Source organism: Aphidius gifuensis, linkage group LG2, assembly GCF_014905175.1.
Source record: "Aphidius gifuensis isolate YNYX2018 linkage group LG2, ASM1490517v1, whole genome shotgun sequence".
Lineage (NCBI taxonomy): Eukaryota > Metazoa > Arthropoda > Insecta > Hymenoptera > Braconidae > Aphidius > Aphidius gifuensis.
The window spans coordinates 15,992,559-16,005,446 of NC_057789.1; the positions used below are offsets into that span (position 1 = coordinate 15,992,559).

General features: G+C 32.6%; 1 protein-coding gene across 8 annotated transcripts in view; it reads left to right on the forward strand.

Annotated features, from left to right (window-relative positions):
* The window catches only part of LOC122849204 (scavenger receptor class B member 1), a 192,162-nt gene that overhangs the window by 112,231 nt on the left and 67,043 nt on the right, over window positions 1-12,888 (forward strand). For all 8 annotated transcript variants that reach the window (XM_044147835.1, XM_044147833.1, XM_044147830.1 and 5 more), the window contains one exon: window positions 12,527-12,730. In XM_044147835.1, coding sequence (XP_044003770.1) covers window positions 12,527-12,730 — 204 coding nt within the window. The remainder of the gene's footprint in view (window positions 1-12,526; window positions 12,731-12,888) is intronic.

Below are 12,888 nucleotides of genomic sequence, written 5' to 3' on the forward strand. Positions count from 1 at the left end.
TTAATCTTGCCCCAATAATGTGTTGATTTAATGGTCTATCAACTATTTTCCATGTATTGTTTTTCAACTGAGCTTGAAATTCACGTTTAACAGCATCTTTCCATTGTTCACTATCTTTTCCAGCAAATGCTTCTTTTAAGTTTATTTCAACAATGTTTCCTTGCTCATCAAAAATTGATATTTTTCTTGGTCTACCAGGTTTCCCTGTTTTTAAATAAATATGTTTTTGAGTCTTTGACAGCATTTCTTTTGCTTTATTTATTTCAGCATCATCAAAACCTAAAAATTCATCAATTGATTGATTTAAGTTTCGATTTATATTTGAATTTACTTGATTAAATACCGACATATTATTACTTGATACACTTGATAAATCTTCATCATCAGATTTATTATTATCATTCATGTCATTTCCTGTATTTAATAAATTTTCATCATCAACTTGTTGATGATTATTATCTGTACCATTTGACTTTTTATTTGCATCAGAGATATCATGTATATTATTATTTTGTACATCATTTACAAAACATATGTCCAGAAAAACTTGTTCAAGATCATTTTCATTTGATCTTTGTTTATCTTGTGATAAATCTTTTAAATTTTTAATTTTATTTTCAGTCAAATTATTCAAGAAAGTTACACTTCTTGTAACAGCAACTTTGTTTTGGTTTACAAGCCAAACTTTGTATCCTTTTTTCTGCTCAGAGTATCCCAAAAATATACATTCAATTGAACGTGCGTCCAATTTATTTTTGTTAACAGCTTGATTCAGACAATAACCTCTTGTTCCAAATACTTGAAAATTAAACAAATCTGGTGTTTTATTATACCAAATTTTGTATGGAATAAGATTATTAATACTCTTGGAAGGACACCTGTTACGTATATAGTTTGCAGTGGTCATTGCCTCTGCTCAAAAATTTGTTGGTAGACCAGATTCAAATATTAAACATCTAGTCATATCAATTAATGTGCGATTTTTCCTCTCAGCTATTCCATTTTGCTGAGGTGTATGGATTACAGTGTAACGTCTTGCTATGCCATTTTCAGCAAGAAATTTATCAAAAAATTTGTTGTCATACTCTTTTCCATTATCAGTTTGGAGTATTTTTATTTTTAACCCAGTTTCATTTTCAACTTGTAATTTGAATTCTTTAAAAGCTTGAAAAGCATCAGCTTTTGATTTCAATAATTTTATCCAGCACATCCTTGAACAATCATCAACAAAAGTTATAAAATACTTCATGCCATCTTTTGAAGTTACTGGCATTGGTCCACATATGTCACTGTGAATAATTTCAAGTATTTTAGTATGTTTGTTTGATGATTTAGGAAATGGAGTGCTTGTGAATTTGCCTTTTAGACATGTTTCACATGTATAATTATTTGGTTCATTGATAAATTTTATATTTTTATCTTTCAACAACTTTTTTAATACAGCAAAATTCAAATGGCCTAATTTCTTGTGCCATATAACAATTGATTTATTGCTTAAATTGTTTAATATATTTTTTCATGTTGATTTTGTTCAGCAACAAAGTTAATCTCGTGATTATTTCCTTTTATATATTTTGCTTGATCAACATTCTCAACAATGTAATAAAGTCCATTTATCTTTGTTGCAGTGAATTTCTCATTACCCATTTTATCAGAAACAATTGCATATTCTTTTGAAAAAGTGACATTAAAACCCTTTTCTGTAATTTTACTCACAGATAATAGTCCAGTTCTTAGATCTGGTACAAACAGAGTAATATCAAGTCTAAACACTTCATTTGATTTGTTATTTAGTTTGACCTTCACAATGCCTTTTGATCTAACACTGGTCGTAGCATTATTTGCTAAATTCAGTGTTGTAAAACAATTATTCAATTCATGAAATTTATTTTCATTTCCACACGTGTGAAGTAGCACCGCTATCTAAACACCATATATCAAATTTATTTTTATTATTTAATTTTAACATGTTTTGTGTGTTAATCAACAATCCAGTTTCTTCAGCAGTTTGTGCTGAATCATTATTTTGTTTTTGAAAATCTTGTCTTTTATAACAATCAATATTTTTGTGTCCTTTGGTTCCACAATAACTACATTTATATTTGAAATAATTTGTTTTATTTTTATTGAATGAATGTTGTTTACCTTTTTCATGTGAATATTTATTTTCAGTATTATTGTACTTTTGTTTCTTAAAATTATTATTATTGTAATTTTGAGATGCTATCATTGCACCTGATTCACTTGTACTTGTTGAACTTTCTCGTGCATCACTTTCATCTGTAATTTTTATTTTTATGCTCTCAAGAGTCGGTAATTTTTCATGTGATTCAATTGCAGTCTTAAAATTGGCAAAGCTGTCCGGGAGACTCATCAATAGCATGATAGTTAACAGTTCCTCGTTTATCTGAATACCAATTTCTTTCAGTTTATCTACAATTTCAGAAAATTTATATATATTTATATATATTTTGATTAACAAGACGTGTGACAGAGCATGCGCAATGCATATATCTAGGTTGACTATACTATAATGTATTGTACCTAGATGTCGTACTTTTACCATACTCCAACAAATTTTTTAAATAAATTATATTTGTATAGATCACCTCGTAGCTTATGTGAACAAAATTTTAAATTTTTTCAACTTGTAAAAATGGTCTCGCGTTAGAGTACAGGCTTAGTAATTAGGAAATCGTAGGTTCAAACCCGGGTAGAAACGAATTAATGTAAAAAATAGGGCATCCACGAATATATATAACTATACTAGCTGATTAACCCGGCTTTGCTTGCGATTATTTTGACAATTTTTGAATGTTATCATTTGTTTGAAAAAAATTGGAGGTAGCTAGCTTGAAATAATATTCCCAACTTACGGTTGAGAGTTGAATATATTTCCCGTTATTCAATTTTCGATTTTTTGGTTGCAAATGAAAGCCGGAAAAATCATCTATTCCGATGAATTTTCCAGAATTTTCGTGCTCATTTTTTTTTTAGATAATTGATATCAAAACTGGAAACTTCAACACCTAGGAATAGACAGAATATACAGAACACATATTAACGCTTGTAGTTGGAAGAATTTCTATCAATTATTGTTCCGTCGGAAAGAGAGGTAAGCGAGAAGAGAGAGAGAAAGAAAAAGATAAATTTTATTTGAGAAAAAATAAGTTTGAAATTGTAAACTAAAATAAAAAAAAAATATATAAAACATACAACACATTGAGCTAGCGAGTCTAATCCTCTGACGGCACGAGCCGATGCCGACTAATCCCTCAAACTGACAACGTTTGCCATTAGAAAAATGTTGCAGTTTGAGGACAATGAGGATTAGGCCGCTGACCTCGAAGACCACCCAGTCTTTCGAGGAATACCATAAAATACATTTGAAACATTTGGAAGTTTGTCGGGTCCAAGCGACGCTTGGTTATACAGGCGTCGTTTGGCCTTCTAGAATTTTCCAGATTTTTCATTACTAAGGCCCAGAAGCTGGTTAGCGTCCTGGACCTTTTTTCTAAATCAGTTGCTTTTGCAAACCCGTAGACTACAGAGCTCTCTCTTGTCACTTGCTATTATAAAAATCAACTTAAATAATTTCAAGTTTAATAAAATAAAATTAAATTAATTTCATTAATAAATTAAATAATAACATAAAATTTAAATAATAATTTACATGATAATAATTAAAATTAAACAGTAAAAAACGAAAAATATCATTGTGTTAATTATTTAAATTAACTACCCTCAACTCCTTACTCGATATAAATCCCTTAACGGGCAATATATCCATCATTTTTTGGTGCCGAAACCAGGGACATTTAGATTAAATAAATTAAATAAAATAATATATTTATCAAAAAACAAAAAATAAATATACAAATTAAGTGAAGTAATTTAATTTAACCGAGTGACAAGTGCGTACATTTGTGTAACTTATACACTCATAATAAATATATATACAAAATATATTTATTATACTATAAACAATTTGAACAATTATATTCAAACAATATAAATTAATCAAAGTTAAAGTGACAGCATTTCATTTTTGCGCAAATAATATTAAACTAACAATTAAAATATATATAATATATTCATTATAAACATTAAGACAAGTGACAAGTGCCACAAACGATTATCAAAACTTGAATTATACATACGTATATACAGACACATACATGCATATATGCACTGACGCGTATACACTCAACATATACGTGTGCATAGACACATATACACTCAATGTATACGTGCGCATAAACGCAACTACGCACAAATCTCAAGTGATAGATAATTGTTGTCAACTATTATAAGTAATGAACAATAAATCTAAAGAACAATTTAGATAAAATAAATAAAAATAAAAAGTGATCAATATAACTTAATAATTATATTTGTGTTAAACATAACTATGAAACATTATTATAAAATTCACACATAAACATTTGTGCATAAATCATAATTGAATAATATAATTTTCAGTAATTATATTTGTGTAAAAAAAATAATTAAAAAGATAAACAACAACGTGATCCATCCAGCCAGAGGTCATTGAGTCAGCAAACCTGCAGACGGTCAAGTTCTACCAGCTCGAATCAAGGATCAACAAACGGCAAGTCTTTTGAATTTTTATCGATTAGAATATATGTGCGATAACCCCAGATAATCAATTAGTTATTAAATAATCGAATTAATACGTTTGAGATGTTTTTTAAATAACCGCTATAATCAATTTGATGATTACAGCCTGAAATTATTACAATTATCGAAGTGCTCAGTTGATCATTTGTTTAGTAAAAATCGAATAAATTAAAAAAAAAATTAAAGTCAACAATTATTGATTAAAAAATTAAATATTTAAAAAAAAAAAAAAATTAAATGTCAGATAATCCAATTAAATAATTGAATTATCAATCAAATTATAAAATTAATAAATAATAAGTGAATGATCAATTGAACAATTAAATAATCGAATAATTAAAATAACCAAATAGTAACAATTACGTAATTGAAAATCGAACATAATCGAAGAATTAAAAAATAAATAAATTATTAAAGAATTCAAAAAAACATCGACGAATAACCGTGATCAATCGATAATCGAGAGATCATAAATAATTAATCGATAATCGAGCAATCGATTATTGATACGATCGATACTGGCGCTCGGAACATCATCGCATTCAATCCTTCGATAGAATTACAATTTTGCTATCCGTTTTAAAAAACTAAATTAATTGATCAATCGTTTACAGTTAAACTTAGTTGCCTTTTACGTAAGTTAAATGTCTAACGATTGTACAAAAAATTAAAGAAACACAATTAATAAAGTATCGTAATAAATTCTAATAAAAAACAATTTAAATTTTATTAATCAAATTTAATATCGAGCAATTGATAAAATATATTTGAAATTGTATCGAGTTGAGTGCGTTGATTTTTGACGTCCGTTATCGTATTGTCAATAAAATAATCGAATATGGTGAATATAAGGACCATCGCCCAAAAAAGGGCAACTTTGAAAACTCAGATGACGACCCTCCGGAATTTAATGGACACCGAGTCTATCGAAGAGACAAACATTCGATTACGCATGAATCGAATTACCGAATTATACAAAGAATACGAAATACTCCACGATGAGGCAACGTTCGTGGAGCCGGATAACGAAAACCATCAAGTCGAATATGACATAATACTTGAACGATACTTTACGTTAGCAACTAAGGTAGAATTAATTTCGCAATCAATCGAAGCAACTTCCGTTCCTCCAGAAAACATTCAAAAGAAAAGCAAAATCAAATTACCACAAACTCAGATCCCAAAGTTCAATGGAGAATTTGAGAATTGGTTGTCATTTAAAAATGCCTTTCAAGCTATAATTAGAGCACATACAGAATTAGACGAAATCGATAAATTCCGTCTTCTTGATGATGCCATAATTGGTGAGGCAAAAAAGAAAATTGCAAATTACCCAATTGCCGAATCAAGTTTCGAAAAGGCTTGGGCGACTTTAGAACGGGCTTATGAAGTCAAAAGAATAATTATCTCGCGCCATATAGCATCGTTGATTAATTTGCCCGCCCAAGATAAAGCATCTCCCGAAGGTTTAAACAATCTTGTTGATCAATTAAGACTTAACGTAACATGTCTCGAAGCTTTAAACGTACATGTTGGTCCGGAAATGCTCATCGGTCTTTTAGAGTGTAAGTTGCATAGATCCACTGGTCAAAAGTGGGTCAACACACTCGAACGAGACACATTTCCCACTCTGGATTCTCTCTGTGATTTTTTGACTAACGAAGCAATTTGTTTAGCGCAATTCAAGAGAAAAGAATCCGATATTACCGAATCAAGTAAAAAAGTTCAGCCTCCGTCTAAGAAGAGGCGTTTTAATAATAAACCAACAAATAAACCAACAAATAAACCAAATAACACTAATACTCATTCGACATTTGCAATCAGCACGTCCAATAATTGCGTCATTTGTAACGACCGGCAACACCCTCTATACACGTGCGAAAATTTTAAAAAATTATCTGTGCCGGAAAGACGTGAGATCGTAAAAAAATCTATGTGAAGTTTGTCTTCGCTATCACAGAGGTGAATGCTATCTAAAAAATTGCAGGTTATGTAACAAAAAACATAACATACATTTGCATGAAGATATTCCAGTCTCTTCAAACAGAGAGACTAAGTCCAAAAATGCAGAGAAAAAGAAAGAGTGACTAGCCGGAGAAATTCATAACGAGCAGGGCACATGTCTAATGACGCGATCACTAAAGCCAGCTGTTCCTCTGCTGACTAGTGCTGTAGTGAGAGCCAAGGGCAGTTCACAAAAATTCATCTTTTGTCGAACTCTTCTAGACACCTGCTCGACCGCTAATTTTATTACTCATAGGCTAGCCTCTCGTTTGAATTTACCGATGAAAAAATGCTCTATCCCTATCAACGGTCTAAATTCAATGACAACCATGACACAAGGTACGTTAGAGTTGACAATTTATGCGCACTCTAGTGACTTTCATCAAACTCTTACATTTTTCTCCATACCAGAAATTGTAAATATGTCACCCCCCGAATTTTTTCATGACACAAATTTAAAAATACCAAAAAATATAAGATTAGCAGATCCTAAATTTTATATGCCACAGCCAATAGATATGTTGATAGGAGCCGAGCCGACTCTATCTTTGATGTCGGTCGGTCAACATAAATTATCAACTGAAAATTATCAAATTTGTGTACAAAAAACTTTATTAGGTTGGATTGTGGCAGGGACCTCGAGGACTACAGATCAACCTGAGTCCCTATCTTGTCAGCTAACTCGGCTTGAGAAGCAATTAACCGACTTTTGGAGGTTAGAAGAAATCAGTTTTGAAAAACCGAAGGCTGAACAAGATATGTTATGCGAGAACCATTTTATTAATAATATTTCACGGGACCCTAGCGGTAGATATATCGTGAGGTTACCATTTATCAAGGGTGATCACACTCTTGGCGATTCTAGGTCAGCTGCCTATAGGCGCTTCCATACCCTAGAAAATAAATTTCGATCCAACAAAGAATTAAAATTCGAATATTATAAGGTCATGCAGGAGTATATTGATCTCGGTCATATGTCACCTGTCTCAGATGACTCTGATCATAATTATTTTTTACCACATCATGCGGTCATTAAGGCATCAAGCTCGACCACCAAGGTTAGAGTGGTCTTCGATGCGTCCGCAAAATCGAACAATAATAAATCATTAAATGACATATTGATGGCTGGCCCGACCATTCAAGACACGATTTTCAATCAACTGCTCAAATTTCGTTCTCACAGATACGTCATTACTGCTGACATTGAGAAAATGTATCGCCAAATTTTATTGCATAAAGATGACCGCGCGTACCAAAGAATACTTTGGCGCGTAGATGATCAAATAAAAATTTTCGAATTAAATACAGTCACTTTCGGAGTGACGTCGTCTCCTTTCCTTGCCATTCGTGTCATTCATCAATTAGCAAATGACGAGTCAGACCGTTTTCCACGGGCTGCTCATATTTTAAAAAATGATTTATATGTGGACGATCTTTTAACTGGTGCTAGTACGCTCGAAGAAACGCGTCAGCTCCGAGATGAAATAATCAGTTTATTGAAATGTGGTCAATTTAATATTCGTCAATGGGCCTCCAATGACTCAAAAATTGTGTCAGATTTGTCAAATGTTAATATTAATTCCAATTTTTCACTTGATAAAGACTGTACATTAAAAACCCTTGGAATCGCATGGGAAACTAAACCTGATGTGATTCGATACTCAGTCAATTCCATTCAGATACCGGAAAAGGTTACTAAAAGAAATATTCTATCAGAAATTGCCAAAATATTTGATCCACTGGGCCTAGTCGGACCAGTTGTCTTGCACGCAAAAAAGATTATGCAAGACATCTGGCAGGCCAAGGTTGAGTGGGATGAATCAGTCCCTATTCATCTATATACACTATGGCAGACTTTTGTCAAGGAATTGAATTATTTAAATAATATTTCCTTTGATCGTCATATTTTGACTGACATATGTTGTGACGTTCAGGTCCATGGTTTTTGTGACGCCAGTAACATCGGTTACGGCGCATGTCTTTTTTTGAGAGCCACGTTACCAGACCAGTCAGTGCATTGTCGGCTACTTTGTGCTAAATCCAGAGTAGCCCCCTTAAAATTAATAACAATACCTCGTCTCGAGCTTTGTGGAGCTCAGGTATTGGCTCAATTGTATAATGAAGCTTCCAGCTCATTTAAATTTGTGCCTTCAAAAATAATCTTCTGGTGCGACTCCACCATTGTTTTACACTGGTTGAAGACTCCTCCTAATTTATTAAATATATACGATATATAGTTAGTAGCAAATATTCAAGAGCTTTCTGGAAAAGCTTGTTGGCGACATGTCAAATCTGAAGACAATCCAGCTGATGCACTATCGAGAGGTCAGCTGCCTAAAGCTTTAGTCGAAAATAAACAATGGAGCTTCGGCCCCTCGTGGCTACCAGAAGCCGAATCTCAATGGCCTGAGCCAATTGAAATTCTCGACAAAACCAAGTTAGAGTATGTCTGTCTTTTGATTTCTGAACCGCATTTTTCAATTATCAATACTCTAATGAAGAATTGTTCATCGTATCAAAAATTATTGAGAACTTATGCATACGTTAAAAGATTTATTCAGGCCCTTAAATGGCGTCGTTTAAGAGCGACCAATGAATCACCTGTCTTACCGCAACAATTATTCCTCTCGAGTCAAGAAGTTGCTCAAGCAGAGCTCGATCTTTTAATTTTCATTCAAGGCGTGCATTTTGAGACGGAAATTAAAATTTGCAATTCTCAAATACAAAATAAAAAATCACGTTTCAATAATATGTGTCCCTTTCTTGATGACAAGGGCCTACTTCGTGTAGGAGGTCGTCTGAAACGAGCTAATATTACTTATAATCAAAAGCATCCTATTTTATTACCGTCAAAAAATTATTTTACCGATTTAATTATAAAAGACATCCATCTTCGGCAACTTCATTCAGGAATACAGACCACTCTGAATGCAATGCGTCAACGTTTCTGGGTACTTGACGGAAGAAATCAAGTACGTCAAGTCATACGGAAATGCATGACTTGTTTTCGCTTTGTCGCTGAAGCAGAAAAATTCAAAATGGCTGACTTACCCGAAGATAGAGTAAATGCAAGAAATGTCTTTAAAATTGTGGGTGTCGATTATTGTGGCCCTTTTTTTATTAAAGAGAAAAAATTCCGTAACACTACCAGAGTAAAAATATATGTCTGTGTTTTTGTATGCATGTCTGTCAAGGCAGTGCACCTAGAGGTGGTTAGTGACCTAACGACTGAAGGTTTTTTAGGAGCGTTGCGTCGATTTATTGCGAGACGTGGTACACCGGCTAAAATATACTCAGACAACGGTACTAATTTTGTCGGAGCTAAAAATCAATTAAATTATATGCACTATTAAATTCTGAGGAGCATCAGCATCTGGTTTATAAGTTTGCGTCCTTACACACACCAAGAATATCCTGGAATTTTATTCCACCATTATCGCCACATCAAGGTGGACTGTGGGAATCCACAGTGAAATTATTTAAATATCATCTCAAACGGGTCATAGGTGAATCAATGTTCACTTATGAAGTATTTACGACTTTTACTACTGAGGTAGAGGGTGTTTTAAATTCAAGACCTCTCACTCCGATGTCTTCCGATCCTAACGATCTTAACGTCCTCACACCTGCACATATTCTAATCGGTGAACCCATTCGAAACTTGCCGGAACAAGACTACACCGAGACTCCTACTAATAGATTATCAGCCTGGGAGCATATCACAAAAATGCGACAGCATTTTTGGGCTCGTTGGCATACTGAATATCTACATGAGTTACAGAAAAGACACAAATGGGCCAACGACACTGCTAATATCAAAGTTGGTGAAATTGTTATCATCGTTGATAAAAATGCTCCCTGTACCAGCTGGCCACTCGGACGAGTGGTCGATGTCTACCCAGGGGATGACCAGGTGGTCAGAACGGCAGTAGTGAAGACAGCTACTGGAGTCTACACTCGATCAGTCACGTTGCTGTGCCCACTGCCATTCAATGACGTCACACCAATTCCAGACTAATAACCACTAAATTTTTGTTGTCTTCTCTTATTATGTAATCTGTTACAGGAAGAATCGGAACCAGTAAAAATTAAAATTAAAAAAAAAAATTTTTTAATAATAATAATTAGGATATTTCAATGTATAATATGCTAAATTCAATTAATCATATTGCTAGGTAATTATTTAATCTAGAATCATGTTATTCGGAGCTAACATCATAAATCAATAATTCAATCAATTAGAGTCTCGATTTGATCATTTTCAATTAATAATTAGAAATTATATTTTCAATTTTTCTAAATGACCAATCTTAATTTGATTATATTTTCAATTTTTAAACTATCGATTGTCATAATTCAATTTATTATAATATGTTTGTAATTAATATATTAGGAATATAAGATAGTGTACTGGCCAGGTTTTACCATGGTTTCCCTGAGCCTTTTACGGAATCGGGTACACTCAAAAAGACGATGCCATGGGTGCATAAGCACATCGCACTTATACTGATAATTATTATATCAAATTATCAAATATAAAATTACTTTTTTATCATCATGTATCAACTGTTAAATAAGTTTAATTTTAAATACAATATTTGAGTTGATCGTGTACTCTCTCAACGGGGGGAGTATGTTCCGTCGGAAAGAGGTAAGTAAGCGAAGAGAGAGAAAGAAAAAGATAAATTTTATTTGAGAAAAAATAAGTTTGAAATTGTAAACTAAAATAAAAAAAAAAATATATAAAACATACAACACATTGAGCTAGCGAGTCTAATCCTCTGACGGCACGAGCCGATGCCGACTAATCCCTCAAACTGACAACGTTTGCCATTAGAAAAATGTTGCAGTTTGAGGACAATGAGGATTAGGCCGCTGACCTCGAAGACCACCCAGTCTTTCGAGGAATACCATAAAATACATTTGAAACATTTGGAAGTTTGTCGGGTCCAAGCGACGCTTGGTTATACAGGCGTCGTTTGGCCTTCTAGAATTTTCCAGATTTTTCATTACTAAGGCCCAGAAGCTGGTTAGCGTCCTGGACCTTTTTTCTAAATCAGTTGCTTTTGCAAACCCGTAGACTACAGAGCTCTCTCTTGTCACTTGCTATTATAAAAATCAACTTAAATAATTTCAAGTTTAATAAAATAAAATTAAATTAATTTCATTAATAAATTAAATAATAACATAAAATTTAAATAATAATTTACATGATAATAATTAAAATTAAACAGTAAAAAACGAAAAATATCATTGTGTTAATTATTTAAATTAACTACCCTCAACTCCTTACTCGATATAAATCCCTTAACGGGCAATATATCCATCAATTATTGCTGAGTCAACTATCAATTTGTTCTACTTAACAATACGGATTATTAAAGCAGTTATAGATCCTTTTTCTCCTAGGGATTCAGTGGACATATAATTTTAAATGGTGCTGTTCCTTGTTTCTCTGCTGTAGTAGTATGTGTGTGTCTATCCAGATAGATTACAGACACATATACTCCTAAGAACCTGCTAGTATAGTGGTTATACTTTGGACAGGGGGGGTAAACGAGATTATATTCATTTGCAAGAATGAAAATGTGTAAATTTAGTCAATTAGTAATTGAATTTTCGATCTTTTTTTTTAAATCATTAAATCAAATAATTATCTATTTGATGGAATTATTTCGTAATTTTCCTCTGGGTCAAAATACAGATAATTAATGTCCAACACATTGCTGACATAGTTAAGTCGGAGTTACGTCGGTCTGACGTCGATCTAAGCGTAATTTTTTACCTGGGCAAATAAATTTGAATTATTTACTTGCCTCATATCTTCTTTTTCCAAATGTCAATTCATAATTTCCATATTGTCTGTAATGTGTGATTCTAGACTTTATCATCGCAGAGTAAAAGTTTACCTCGAATTGTCAATCTTGGTCTTTCAATGTTCATTAGTGGGATTGACCAGAAGCCCTTTGTTCCAGTAACAGCTCAAGAATTGGTTTTCGGATATGATGATCCATTGGTCAGCATTGCTCATAGATTTTTTCCAAAAGCAAGACGGCCTATGCGACAAATGGGACTTTTACTTGGGGTAAGTTCGTTGAATTATCGATTTTATTAATGATAACTAACATTAACGGAATTGAATTTAGAATGCATTTCAATGTGAGCAATTTTGTGGTGAAAAAAAAAACAATATGATATTTTCAAAAATATTTTCCAAAAATGTCTCCACTATTCGTAACTGAA